The sequence below is a fragment of the Poromitra crassiceps genome (assembly GCF_964638095.1).
Source record: "Poromitra crassiceps genome assembly, chromosome: 25".
Lineage (NCBI taxonomy): Eukaryota > Metazoa > Chordata > Actinopteri > Beryciformes > Melamphaidae > Poromitra > Poromitra crassiceps.
The window spans coordinates 14159384-14174383 of NC_139649.1; the positions used below are offsets into that span (position 1 = coordinate 14159384).

At 47.1% G+C, this 15000-nt stretch overlaps 2 protein-coding genes across 2 annotated transcripts in view; one reads left to right on the plus strand and one right to left on the minus strand.

Moving 5' to 3' along the window:
* Positions 1–7566, plus strand: part of LOC310798095 (EF-hand and coiled-coil domain-containing protein 1) — a 7874-nt gene extending 308 nt beyond the window's left edge. The window contains exons 1-9 of the mRNA XM_083660589.1: positions 1–442; positions 1095–1527; positions 1697–1831; positions 2605–2684; positions 3084–3252; positions 3526–3670; positions 5142–5258; positions 7011–7080; positions 7203–7566. The exon at positions 1–442 is cut by the window's left edge and continues 308 nt beyond it. Coding sequence (XP_083516715.1) covers positions 1–442; positions 1095–1527; positions 1697–1831; positions 2605–2684; positions 3084–3252; positions 3526–3670; positions 5142–5258; positions 7011–7080; positions 7203–7351 — 1740 coding nt within the window. The 3' untranslated portion in view covers positions 7352–7566. The remainder of the gene's footprint in view (positions 443–1094; positions 1528–1696; positions 1832–2604; positions 2685–3083; positions 3253–3525; positions 3671–5141; positions 5259–7010; positions 7081–7202) is intronic.
* Positions 7567–12345: 4779 nt separating this feature from the next.
* The window catches only part of slc41a1 (solute carrier family 41 member 1), a 33367-nt gene continuing 30712 nt past the window's right edge, over positions 12346–15000 (minus strand). The window contains exons 8-11 of the mRNA XM_083660816.1: positions 14985–15000; positions 14203–14346; positions 13618–13766; positions 12346–12711 (exon numbers count right to left, since the gene is read on the minus strand). The exon at positions 14985–15000 is cut by the window's right edge and continues 64 nt beyond it. Of these exons, the coding sequence (XP_083516942.1) occupies positions 12526–12711; positions 13618–13766; positions 14203–14346; positions 14985–15000 (495 nt within the window). The 3' untranslated portion in view covers positions 12346–12525. The remainder of the gene's footprint in view (positions 12712–13617; positions 13767–14202; positions 14347–14984) is intronic.

The window sequence follows — 15000 nt, forward strand, 5'->3', positions numbered from 1 at the left end:
GACCAGTACCTGCAGGAGGTCTTCCACCACCTGGCCTACCCCAACCGGGACGACACGGTGTCGGCGGAGGATTTCACTGCGCTCTGCGCCGTGCTGGGGCTCGCCGGCGGAGCGGAGCAGGGAGAGAGGAGGAGAGGAGAAGGAGAAGAGGAGGAGTTCATGGATGTGTGTTCGGGGCTCCCTTCTGAGCTGTCCTTTAGAGACTTCCATTCCCGACTCTGTGGGTATTTCCGTGTGCGCAGCGCGCGTAAAGGCACCGGGGACAGTGCGTGGCGCTTGCCCGTTACCGAAGACACGGAGCTGGTGGAGCGCCAGATTCGGCTCCGGTGGCCGCGTGCCAGGCGGAGGAAGAGTGTCAGTTTCAACCTGACTAGGGACCAGACCACCGGGCCCGGTAACAGACCGATTAAAGGTCGGACCCGTGCAGAAGACCACGACACAGGTAGTTCGTCTTTTAGTGTGTCTTTCCATGGTGCATGTTAAGCGGTTCCCAAAGTGGCGTCCGGGGTGCCATCAGCGGTCATTGAAGGGTTTCCAGGGAATTCCCAACGAGGCACAGTTTAGTTTCACTATTTCACTCCCTGGTTATCACAATGAGATCATGTCTGCAAATTTCCACAATTATACCAGTGTTTTGCCCAATTCTGTGCCAAGTGATAGAGTAGCCCAGTCCACCAAACATCTTGTCAAATGGGGCTCCTTTTGGGATGCAGTCAAATTGGGATCCTGCAATGTGATATTTATATCTTTGTTTGTTTGTTTGTTTATTTATTTGATTGTTTGTTTGTTTGTGGTGGGGGATATTGAATAGATTGGCAATCCCTGATCTATGATACCTGCTCTATTGACCCCCCCCCCCACACACACACACACACACACACACACACACACACACACACACACACACACACACACACACACACACACACACACACACACACACACACACACACTGCTGGACTTGGACTCCAGTACTGTCCATCTATAGAGGACCGATGATCTGTTGAGAAATGAATATCATTGATCCTAACATAATGGTTTCACTTCAACTTTGCTCCTTTCCTCCTCTCATCGTCATCTCTCCTCTCCTGCAGGTCCAGAGGAGGCAGCAGCCCTGAGGGAGTTGGTGGAGGATCTCCGCTGTGCACTGCAGGGGAGCGATGCTCGCTGCCTGGCCCTGGAGGTGGCGCTGCGACGGCGGGAGAGGAACCACAGCCGCCCCGCTCCCTCCGGCGTCAACGCCGCCGCCGTGTCCTCCAGCTCCCTCATACTGGGCAGACTGGTGGCAACAAACAGAATGAAGGGACCACTAGGGGGAGAGGTGGCAAGGAGGGCGGCCAGGAGGCGGGACATCAGGGACCCCCTGCTTAGGGAGCTGAAGCTGATTCGCTCCTCGCGTGACGGACAGCTGGAGGAGGCCATCAAGTTCAATCGGCGCCTGGAGGAGGAGCTGTGCAGGGCCTATCAGCATGCGCGCAGGCTGGAGGGGGTGGAGTCTGCGCTGCGGATGGAGAACGCTCACATCAGGTCAGTTACGAGTTATTCTTTGTTATTGTGAATTTTTAAACTTGACAGTAATTCTTTTCGGTAACATTTTGTATGCACACTTGGAATGGATGGAGTGAGGGATTGATGGTTGAATGGAGGGATAGATAGACATTAAAAGGAGGGATTGATGCTATTGGTTGTCGATCAGGAGGCGAGCGGAGGAGGCCAGAGAGGCCCTGAGGCTGGGGTTGCAGAGAGTCCGGCTGATCCAGGAACAGGCCCAGTCTGTCCCACAGCTTCAGACCAGAATCACACAGCTGGAGAATGAACTGCACGAGTACAGGTACACAAACACGCACACACACACACACACACACACACACACACACACACACACACACACACACACGCACACACACACACACACACACACACACACACACACACACACGCAAGCACACACACACACACACACACACACACACACACGCACACACACACACACACACACACACACACACACACGCACACACACATGCACACACGCAAGCACACACACACACACACACGCACACACACACACACACACACACACACACACACACAGCGTTGTCAACGCTGATGAAGGCTTGAGGCTTGAGGATTGACGCCCGAAACACACGTGTCACTTGAGCTGAATAAGGTGGTGGAGGTAAATTTGGGATTACCTTTTTTAACACACCAACAAAGACTTGGGTGTTGCAGGGATGTAACCTGTGACCTTTGACCCGTGACCAGCCTGTTATAGGATGGTCTCTTTAACAGCTACTCTACCTTGCTACTGTATCATGATGTGCAACAGCCAGAGTGACGCTGTGTGTTACAGACATGGCCTCGCTGCCTGCGGCTGCTAACAGGCTTGTCTTCAGTAGACAGGCCAGGACCTGCTAACGCAGCTACAGGCATTCAATAACACATACACACATGCACGCACACGCACACACACACACACACACACACACACACGCACACACACACACACACACACACACACACAGTCGAAGATATGCAGTCTACAGTACGCTATTAGCTGATTGCTGTGGTATTTGAGGTATGTCCCACCTTTACCACCCTCAGATCCTGCTGCACCTGCATCCCTGACTCCGCCCATCAACCCATCCACCCAATGGGAGCAGATGACACCTGTAGCACAACAGGTAAGTGACTGGAAAACTGACAAATCCCTGATCCAGACACAGAGCAGATTAGCTGTTGCCAAACTAGGCCAAATATGGCAAAGCTTGAAATAAGTGCCATATTTATGGTATATCCTTTATTAGCAAGGCACTGTGGCACGCTTTTCTTCATCTACTCAGCCATGGTGGCTATCGCTGCTCATGCTCACTAGCCAGCTCTTCTGTTGATTCCAAACAATGGTTGAATCACTATTGTGTTTTTATCAATTCGATGTTTCATTATTTATATGAAGTCACTGTTTATCATTTCACTAATAGGTGCGTTTCTTTAACACCTATCCTAGACAGGTGTGGAGTCTTACCCACTAGACCTTCTTAACCACTGTGGGCACTAATGCAACTATTTGCGCTGTTTTCCAGATGCAGGGTGTCTGCAGAGGGCAGTAGAGGGAAGAGCTGCTTCTGACGAAGAAGAGGAGGAGAGGGGGAGGGAGGGGCAGGAGGAGGTGAGCAGGAGGAGGGAGCAGGGAAAGTGCTGCCTCCTGGAGGTGAAGAAGCTCATTGATCGACTGCACGGCTGTGGCAAAGGGTTAGCTAACATCAAACAACACACATCTGTATTACCACTTACTTGTGAGGATGTTCCACTGACTACATTCATTTCCTAACCTCTGCATGCCTAAAGTTAACTCTTTCCCTAACATAAACCATTGAGTCTCAGCCATAGACCCGAATCCTAATCCTAAAATTGCCCAATGTAGAAGTGAGAACCAGCAAAATGTCCACAGATTGGAAGCTGGTTCTATTTTTCTATCCTTGTGAGGACATTTTGGACTTCTAACTCCTCTTTTTCTTCTTCCAGATGTCAGAACCCCATGGTCCACCATCTTCTCTCTCAGAGTCATCTACATGAGAAAAACCTCATCTGTACTCCTAAGGACAGCAGGGGGCGCTGTAGCCGAAATTGTCAAAACCAAAACCACGCAGAAGGCTTTGAACTGGAACAGGTGAGAGAGAGAGGGAGGGAGGGAGGCAGGCAGGCAGGAGGTGAAGTAACTTCAAATTATCACTGGCAGGGAGAATTTCGATTGCTACTGGATAGCCTGGATAGCTAGCTAGCAAGGGAACAATGGTTAGCTTACTGTAGCTGGCAAAGTAGCCTAATTAGTCTCAAGCCCAGTTATGTAAAGGCAAGTGGTAAGAGAGGAAGAAGCTAATATGAAGCTGTGCGCCTTCGCCTTTGCTACCAGCTGAAAACCCAACTGTTTTCTTTTGTGTGTGTATTTTTGCTTTTTTACCACGTTTTTTTCAGATTTTTCTTGCATTTTCTCCCCAATTGTACTTGGCCAATTCCCCCTACTGTCCCAGTCGTTGCTCCACCCCCTCTGCCGATCTAGGGAGAGTTGCGTTTCCTCCGAAACATGTGCGAGCGAGAAGTTTCACTGGCAGGACGTAGCACGTGGCAGAATCACGCTATTCCCCACAGTTCCCCTTCCCCCAAAGAGGCGCCCGACCGACCAGAGTGCATCGAACAGGACTCATACCCCACCAGATTCCCACCTGCAGACACGGCCAATCATGTTCGTAGTCTGACCAAGACGGAAGTACCGCTGTACTGGAAGTACCCAAATTTAACCCAGATCTCCGCGATGCTCAGACACCCAACCAATGATAGTATTTCTTCCTCCAGAGCAGCTCTTAGTTTGTAGAACTAAAACGCCAATCTACTCCTTTCACTTTTCCTTTTTGGCAAACTCTGGGCTCAAACAGCAGCAAAAAACATCACACATATTGTTATTGTGATCATAATTCTTTCCCCTGTATTAGTAGTGAGTGACCTGATAACTGGTTTATTCTTGGCAACACAGAGACTTAACCAGAATGCGGCCAATATCCAGGTTCCTCCCTGAATTCTGGTCCCAGGGTCATGAAATATGCTACAAGTTTGTGCAGTAGGTTACAGTACAAATATGTTCGTGTTTGGCTGTTTACAAAAAAAGTAACTTAATCATTGACCTGTCTGTCACACCACCATCCTCTATTCACTTCTCAAATGAGGATCAGTCAGTTTCCTCGATCAGCCTTCTTGTCGTCCTTTTACTGGATCAAGTGAAAGTTAGAACACTTCCACCACAGAGAAAGATAACTTTTCCACCATTTCTGATCAAAGTGAAATGACTCGGATAGACCTTTGCTCTGTCTGACGTTCATCCACTCTGTCCTGATAGACCTTTACTCTGTCTGACATTCATCCACTCTGTCCTGATAGACCTTTGCTCTGTCTGACGTTCATCCACTCTGTCCTGATAGACCTTTGCTCTGTCTGACGTTCATCCACTCTGTCCTGATAGACCTTTACTCTGTCTGACGTTCATCCACTCTGTCCTGATAGACCTTTACTCTGTCTGACGTTCATCCACTCTGTCCTGATAGACCTTTACTCTGTCTGACGTTCATCCACTCTGTCCTGTTTGAAAGAGGCCTGAGGAGGAGCAGGAGGCGAGTCTAGAGGAGGAAAAGAGGAGGATGCATCTCTCTCTGCTGGAAGAGAAGCTCACAGATGCCCTCACACTGCTGCTGCAGCTACGCAACAAGGTACACATGCACACACTTGGACTCACTGACGAACTGATTGGATTTTGGTGGTCAAAGGTCAAAGTTCAAGGTCACTGTGATCTCATGTCCATCCATTCCATCAAGGAAGGGGGCGGGGCTAGGTAAAAGGGGCCATAGCTAGGGATAGGAAGGACGTAGACGTAGAGCGTCAGGATTCAAGGGGTGGGTAGGGGGAGTGGATAGGGGTGTCGGTGGTGGGAGGGAACGTCGAGAGGGAAAGGGGCGGGGCTAGGGAAAAGGGGCTATAGCTAGTGATAAGAAGGCCGTAGAGAGTCAGGGTTTGAGGCGTGATTTCTAACCCCACATAGGATAAGCAATGTTGCCCTCCAGTGTTGCCAGGAGCAACACTGGAGGGCACGCAGCCCAACGATTTCATGAACCAACTGAATAGCTCTTGAGAACAGACAGCGATATTGAGAGCGGACATTGAAATTAATTATGGTCACCTACCTTCCTTAGCATAGTAATAATAATAATAAGCATACTATCTACACAATGTACACAATCTACAAAAACATGCAATAATATAAACGGTGTTGTGTTCACGTTCATAGCTCATATAATATAGTGTATCGTTAATTTCAAGCTCAATTCTTACCCAGAGAAAAGGTACAGCACTGAAAATGTAACAAGCAATAGTTTTTTAAACATCTTTATTTTAAAAGATGAAAAAACCCAGGTGCTTTGTCCCAAGCTTCAATGCTCCTGGCCAATCCCGGCACCACAGGGCGTGGTTATTGCTTATCCTATGTGGGGTTAGAAATCACGCGGGTTTGAGGGGTGGGTAGAGGGAGTGGCTAGGGGGATGTGGGTGGTTTGGGGTACGGGTAGGACCATTTTCCATGTTGAAAATGATTAGCCATGTTGTGGAGGTACCCCCAAACATTGCCTAAATTGCCATAAGACTGAATGGCCACACCACTGAGTCTGGACAGACATGAATGTAGACTGCAACTTGACTTGTTGGCGGAGGCATACAACCACGAGGCGGTTATTTATAGTTCAATTGTCAAAAGAGGTGCAAGAGGTGTCTCTATACAATACGTCGTATTGTATAGTATTGAATACGACATTCTTTGAATGAATAACACACTCCACACAGTTCCACTGTTCACCTCATCCATACCGATTCACCTCTTCAGTGCCATCTAGTGTTTATACTGACATCTGACATTTCTCTATTATCAGAAACTGTTTTGACACATTTTATGGTGGATTACATGTTAATAAAAAAGAAATAAAAGGAAAACAATATTGTCTTCTTCTTCATGAATGTTTGGAGAGTCTGACCTGTTTGTCAGAACTGTTATTGTAGTTTCTGCTGGGGTCATCCCTATGTTCCCCGGGTCCTATGTTCCCCGGGTCCTATGTTCCCCGGGTCCTATGTTCCCCGTTTTTCCCAAATGGTGTCCACCCGCTATGCCGACCACCCGCAATGCCGACCTTAGGTTTAGGCGTACGTGGGGGTGGGAGAGGTTAGGTTTTGGGTTAGGGTCTGGGGGAGGTTAGGTTTAGGCATGGGGGGAGGTTAGGTTTGGCGTGGGGGCCGGGAGAGGTTAGTGAAAGACGGGGAATATAGAACCCGGGGAACATAGAACCCGGGGAACATAGACATGATCCCTTTCTGCTCATGTGCCTGTGTGCATGGAGGGTTTAGGTCATTTCTTTCTGTTTTGTTGCGAGACGTCTCATTAAAGACCATCAAAAAGTCTCTCTCTCTCTCTCCTTCAGAATGTGTCCCGCAGGGCTCTGGGGAAGATCCTGATAGACACTCTGGACATATGCACTCAGAGTGGACATGGTAGGCCTCCTCTACGATCCCTCCCATCCCCCCAACATATCCTGCATGGGCTGAAACACTGCTGGGCTTCCACTTATTCTTCGTCTTATTGCCCCCCACCCCCCTCGCTCCCCTCCCTCCAGGGCCGTCCCAGGTGCTCCAGGTGGCCGAGGCCCTCTGCGTCCAGCTGTCCTCCAGCGACCTCCTGCGAGACGGAGGGGACACTGGGGGAGGAGGAGAGGAGGAGAAATGCTTGTCGTCGTCTTCAGGCCCTCTGCTCATCTCCTGCTGACAGATCCACCCTCCAGCTACTAACATTAGCCTGGGTAAACCCAGCCTCCACGTGACCTCTATGTGCTATCGACTTACGCTACAGGCATAGCCTGTGACGTCACGTTGAAGGCTGTGGGTTTACCCAGGCTAACTAACATGGCACTTACTGTATCCTGTAGCTTCCTGTAGTCCTGCACACAAATCAACTCTACTTCTCTTTGGCCCACTTTTCTATCGCAGATTTGATGTATTTAAAGATTAATTATATTTACTTGATTGCATATATCGGCATGGTATTCTGTATTTATTTAATTTAAATTTTAGGCTACTCTCCTGGGTGCCGGCTGGTGCAGGGTGAATCACAAGATTCACACCAGGATAGGGAAGATATAGACACTTTATTTAGCTACATTAAAAACAAGAAACAAAGCGCACAACGCGTTTCACATTGTGCGTCATCAGGTTTGCTATGGGTATGGGACTGCCATCAGGTCTGCATTTAAGTCATCAATTGCTGATTGGCTGATAGGCAGGTGTCAATTACCCAATGAGATACTCACAAGAATACAAAATGGAGTCAACCACATACAACACATATCATTCAATAGTAGAAAATGTAAAAAGTGGGATTCTTGTGAGTTCTCAGATATTTCCCTTAGCAGACCCTATCCTATAAATTACATCAGATACTAATTAGTACACTATTAATCAAAACGAAATAAATAAGTTTAGGTGGGTTTCAGTGAATCAGGGCTGAGGAGTGCAGAAACGAAAGGACCCACAAAATGCACAGCGCCACACAGTGGTATGAAATAATATAATCCTTTATTTCCAGCAATTTACATACAAAGTCTCCTGCAGGGAGAAAGCCTTCCTCCGGCCTCACAGAGGGAGGGCTTTCACAAGGGGGAACAACACAGGGAACCCAAAGCCCGGCCCAGATGGGACCGCACATCAGTTTCTATGAACCCAGAAGTGTGATGGGTCGGAGGTCATAAAGCGCTGTACTGCTATTGTGACAGGTTGTCGGGCCTGGTTCCCTGCGGGTTCAGGGGCTCGGGGGTTGAAAGCACTGAGGTTAACAAGGCAGAAGGCGGGCTATGGGTCTACGGAAAGGTTATCTTGGCTCTACGGGCTGTGGGAAGAGTCTGGAATCGTAGGGAGAAGTGACACGTGTATTTTGTCTTGTTGCACTTGTTGTACAGGGCTTCCACATGGAAGCGAGGATTCAAATCCTTCTTTTGATCATAAATTGGCAGTTCTCAATTCCAGACTTTTCCAAACGCCCACCCCATACATCCAATCCCTCTCGACATTTTATCAACCTTGGAGTCACTTTACAAACCATGGTTCATAGACAAAGCAGCCCCCCCCCCAATGGCTGCACCTTATAAAGTCATTATTACATTACAACATCATCATCAATCTACTGTACATCTTGTATTAATCAAAGCTAATTATAGAGATGCTACTCTGTGGTGAGCCTAGCTCCTGATTGGTTACTCTGAGTTGAGCCTGGCTCTGATGGGTTAAGGCCATTCTATGTCTTCTGAGTATGGTTTTCCCTATGCGAAATAGGTTGTGTGTTTGTGTGTGTGTACTGGTATTAGGCACCATGCTATTCATTAGCTTTGCTGACAATCTAGCGCCAAAAAGCTCTACTGGCCCATTGCATGAAAACAAAACAAAAAATAAGAAAAAACAGAAAATAGAAGAAAAAAAGACAATTACAAAAGAGAGGGGGAAAAAACACAGTGACAAAGAAACCAAAAATGAAAGGATAAAATAGACAACCTTATTTATAGAATAAATATCATATGTACAATTTGCTTTGTGTGCATCTAAAAATAAATAGAGAAAGCGTTGCTTGCCCCCACAGAAGTATTCACAACTTTCCTTTGACTTAGAGGCAGAACGCCGGCACCTGGTCAGTAAGATAGCAGTGGAGAATACAGGCGAGAGTGAACCGATGTGGGGATGCAACCTTTACAACACCATACAGCTCACAGGTTGTAGAAAAGGAAGAGGAACACAAAACGACAATGTAGGTGTACAGTATGTGGTTTTGAATCCAGAGGACACACAGATGCACGGAGAGGTTTTAGTCGAGCGAACTCCTGCATCACAGTGGCGCCCTCTGGTGCCCCATTTTGTAGATTACAGTACTCTGCATATGACCAGTGCTTTTAAAGTTGCTTCATCTTACAGTGGTTGCTTGCTTAAATCCATGACATAAAACAAAACTGAAACGTAAAAAAAAAAAAACGATTAGGGAAAGGAAAAAGAAAGGGGGGGGGGATCACCATTTTAAATGTAAAATCTCACAGAATCGACATCTTCTCCACTTAAAAATCATCACATAATCACTCAGACCTACACGTAACATTTTTTAAAGGATAAAACAATCAACATGTTTTTGCATATCCACACCATGTGCCCTGCACATGCATTCAGCTGGCCCCTTCAATACAGCACAGAAGTCTGACAAGCACGCAGCATCACATGCAGGTTTCGCGGCCTCTGGGCGGAGCATCTGTACTTGGTACAGTCGGTCAAAACAGCCCTGTGCTTTTACTATTTCTACTCTTCATGACTTCCTCTTCCATTCTCCTCCTCAGCTAGAAGCTTGTGTGTGCGTGTGTGTGTGTGTGTGTGTGCGTGTGTGTGTGTGTGTGTGTGTGTGTGCGCGCGCGTGTGTGTGTGTGCGCGTGCGCTGTGTGCACTAGGGTTAGAAAGATTTGTCGGGGATGATGCTGGCCTTTGATTACATATAGTTTGGGGAGTTTTAGCGGATGGGTCACCTTAGCCCGTATGATGAGAGGACTGGCCCCAAAATCATCTCTGTCTCTGGGAGATACCTAATCTTGTTCAATTAGCATTAGCCTAACAGTGAGAAAATGAGAGCTAGTTGCAGCTCTAAGGCTGACAGTTACTTTTGAAGACACGTCTAAACTTGCCAGGCTTGTTTAGGGCATTGGTACAATAGATAGAAAATTAAGACAAAAACAATGCTCTTTCAATTTCGAGATGAATCTACAGGCCATACTATAAAAATCAATACCAATGCTGGTTTACTAAAATATTTATCTTCATACTTTTGGATAATGCTAATCGTCTGCGATGACTTAACATACTATGCTAAATGCTAATTTGCTAGCATGTGCACGCACCAGACAGCGCTATCTACTGGAGGCACAGAGATGGTTTTGGTGCCAATCTTCTCTAGTCACGGTTAAGTGACCAGTGGGCAAAAGTCCCAAAAAGTCTGTTTGAAGCTGAGAACTGACCAAAGATCATTTCTTTAGTCTAGGGGAGAGTTTAGATGGACATAAAAAAGTGGTCACATTAACATTTTCCATATCCGACTTCAAAAGCCCGTATCGGATCGAACCCTAGAGTGCACATCAGGAGTAAGGCAACTTTTACACACTTCTGCAGTCTGTAGCACGTGTGCCAGTGCAGTGTTGTGATTACAGTGTCGCTCGGTCAGCTGAGCCCTGCAGCCTTGTTTCAGTAGGCTACATTGTTCCTGTAGGCTACATTGTTGCAGTAGGCTACATTGTTGCAGTAGGCTACATTGTGGAGCCTGTGTTGGGCAACACACCTCCACTAAGGACTTGACAGGTGTTTGCAGCGAGGGGACCGCCACTATTTTAGTCCGTGGCACGATAAGACCCCTCTGACCTCTGACCTCTTGGCTTGAACGCGCGAACCCTAGTCAACTCAAGCAGCAAGGTGTGTGTATGTGTGTGTGTGTGTGTGTGCCTAACCAACAGTCATCCAGCGGAACAGAAAACACGTACCATTTCCCACCGTCTCTGTGTGTTTGCTCGCTGAGTAAACAAGGACGAATTCTCAATCCGACTTGGGACGTTTCACAACCGCAGCACTCAGCAGATTTTCTTGCATGTGAACGACCATGATGATACATCCTCATTAACAGAGGCTTTGGACAGAGATTGGATGGCCCTGATCGTACTCGACCATTTGAAGTGCTGAAGTGGCCCTGGGGAAAGGTCAAAGGTGACTCTCAACCGCTGCTACAGAATCAGAGATAAGTCCATCCCTGTAGTGGTTAATGTTACGCTGGACCACGAGCGGACCTCAGATCCGGCGGTTGGTCGAAGGCAGCTTCCCGCTTTGGGAGGCCAGGGATTGTGGGGGAGTGAGGGTGGGCATTACAACCTCGATTTCAGGACCTTGTTTTCCGACTTAAGTTAAGCCGCCCGAAAGGTGGGAGCGTCGCCTAAAGGGATTTAGGTTGTTATGTTTGTGGTCCGTGTAGTATGGCAACCACTCCCCGTGTAACAAGGCCAAAGAGAAAAGAGAGGGAGAGAAAATAGCTCTGCCATAGCCCTATGCTGTCTACTAAATCAGTTACATTAGATTCACATTTTGTGTAATACTCATTCGCTTCTCTACACATAATATAGCACTTGGTGATTAAGCATTCTAGGCTTCTCCGTGTATGTTTTGATCTATTTTTATTTTTGCTGTCTGTCGGCCTTTCTATTCTTCTTGGTTTCAAGTGTTAAAAGTTGATCTCGCCTTCAAAAATGGGCGGGCTCACGTCCCCATTGAAAATAATGAGGACTGGCCCTGCAAATAGAACGGATATTGATTCATATCAAATGCATTATTTACCACCAACAATAATAATAATTGTCAAAATAATAAAAGGATCATAACAAAAGTAGTACGACTCTGTTGTTTAGTAAAATAAAGGAGTAGTTTAGTCTGTAGGGGTGGAGAGGTGATGGGGGGGGGGGGGGGGGGGGCTTGTTGTCATTCGTTTCCGTGGCGATGTGTTGGGTCAGATTGTTCCTGGGTTGAAACACAGATATTGCCCGGATACTGAGATGCTGAAGTGTCCTGACGTCCTGAAGATGAAACGGCCCAAGAAGTGTGCTGCCATCGATCCAAGAAGTGTGCTGCCATCGATCTAAGAAGTGTGCTGCCATCGATCTAAGAAGTGTGCTGCCATCGATCGAAGCCCTACAGGACGCGGGCAGGACGGGGACGGGGGGGGGGGGGGGGGGGGTGTGCGTCGTTTGAGACTAGCCCTTATACATGTTGTCCAGTTACAGAGTAACGTTCAGGCATACAGAAGAGGTTTGTCAATGTGCGTGCGTGCGAGTATTTGTGTATTTTTTTGTGCGTGCGCGAGTGTGAAGGTGATGCATTCGTGTGCATTCAGTCGCCCAAGCTGCTCTCGCTGTCCCCGATCACATAGCGGAGGTGGAAAACGAGGGCCAGGAAGCCGGTCCCCAGCAGGTCACCCAGGGCCGTCAGGTAGGGGATGGAGAAGTTGTCGGGGTCCATGCCCCGGCCCCACATCCAGTTGACCATCCAGTCTGCTAGGTAGAGCAGGATGACCACCTGCAGAGAGACAAAGGTTTAGAGCAGGGGTCTCAAACTCACGGCCCGCCGGCGCCCCCTGTGTGGCCCGCGGTGGAATTGCAAAAAAAAAAAAGATTCTACAATGCACCTGAACGCAACATCAAGATACCCGCTGAATACGTTTCCAAATGTTCATGTCATTCTGGCCAATACTCCACTTCTGTTATATGTTATATAGTCTGTCCAGAAAAAAAAGTCACTTAAGCAACATCAGCCTTTCAGCCAACACAGTGGCAGAGCAGATTACTGAGCTGTTAAGTGACATTTATGATCAGTTCTAATTCTAGCTGGAGTTCCAAGGGACAGTTGAAAATTAACACTGCCTAATTTAGTAATGTGCATTGTCCCTAAAAAAAGAAAACAAAGTCCCTCAAATAAACAAATAAATTGTTAATGTAAAAAATAGATTGTCCCTCAAATAAATGAATAAATTGTTAATGTTGAGAATTCGAACGGTTGCATTTTTCTCTCTTTTTTTTTAATACATGAAGTGGCCCCCTTGTGACAAGACTGGACACTCAGCGGCCCCCAGGTCGTTTGAGACCCCTGGTTTAGAGTAAGGAGTGTGTGTGTGTGTGTGTGTGTGTGTGTGTGTGTGTGTGTGTGTGTGTGTGTGTGTGTGTACCTGCAGGTTTAGAGTAAGGAGTGTGTGTGTGTGTGTGTGTGTGTGTGTGTGTGTGTGTGTGTGTGTGTGTGTGTACCTGCAAGTTTAGAGTAAGGAGTGTGTGTGTGTGTGTGTGTGTGTGTGTGTGTGTGTGTGTGTGTGTGTGTGTGGGTGTGTGTGTGTACCTGCAGGTTTAGAGTAAGGAGTGTGTGTGTGTGTGTGTGTGCGCGCGCGTGCGTGTGTGTGTGTGTGTGTGTGTGTGTGTGTGTGTGTGTGTGTACCTGCAGCAGTGCAGCAAACATGTAGAAGGCGATGAAGATGGGTGTCAGGGTGGTGTGGCCCCCCCTCATGGAGCTGATGGTGTAGAGGAAGGCCAGGTGACCCGGGGCCACCAGCAGGAGGAGCACTCGTGCCGAACGAGAATTCACATCTGAGAGAGAGGGGGAGGGGGGCTACTTTTTAACCGGCAAAACATTTACTTCAGCAGCAATCTCAATATGTGTCACCTATGACCTTTTTACTACTATGGTTATGCTAATTTAGGACAGATGCATTACTGATTCATATGCAAAAAATCATATGCAAAAAGAGTAAGGCAAAAACCAACCAACCAACCAATGAACGCACAGATAATGGCTCTTATAGAGAGCCAAAGTCACGCCCACTTCCGGTTTAGGCCCGGGCCACACAATTTTCCAATCTGTGGAATTGTTTCTCTCTATCTAAACAAATGCAGGATAGGGGGGCTTCTGGTTTCCACTGTGGTGTTTACCGTATATCACCCATTTAGTCCTGATCAGAACTCATCATGGAACAACATTTCATGTGATAAACCCAGGAGAGACACAGTCCACCCAGCAACTCACTGGAACCGAAGAAGGAGTTGCAGGGTGTGGGGCACTTTGTCCTGGCGGTGGGGAGGTTCGGATCCCCCATGGGAGGCCCACGGTTCATGTGCAGATAGGTGGAGATTCTACTGGCCTGAACCGCAACCAGGTTACCTCCCACGCCTGGTACACACAGAGAGGGAGAGAGGGGTAGTGTGAAAACATCGAAACAGACAAAAACTCATTCAAAATAATGACCTAATAAGTACATTTAATACAAACAGATAGTGACTGACTTAATAATGAAATGATTATGTATGATGAGTTGTCATGAATGCATATTGTCCTTATTGGGTGAAAATATCCTAGCTCCAATTTAGGTGATTTTCATGTTTTGTTGGTTGAGAAAATTCTTCATAAGTGACATCGATCTGTCACTTTTACACTTTTAATGTTGTACTCATTCTGCACACATCATTTCAAAAACAATTAAGCACATATCTTTCTCTACAATTTCTACATCCATGTGTTAATCTGATAATGAAAACGTGAACAGCTTAGTTTCAATACACTGAACAGCAAGGGATGCACACTTGCAACATCAATTTCAACCTGTAAATCTATCAATGAAGATGAAGATGTATCCTTATTCTGGTTTATTTGCTGTATTAGTATTTGGATGTTGTAAACTTATTGCTGTAATAATTACTTTGATTATCTACTCTATTATTCACTGTCTGTCTGATTCTTGCCTATATCTTATGCTCTGCTGCTGCAGCGACCCAGTGTTCAAATTGAATCCAACTTCCATGACTTCTCACCGTTGATGACTGGAGT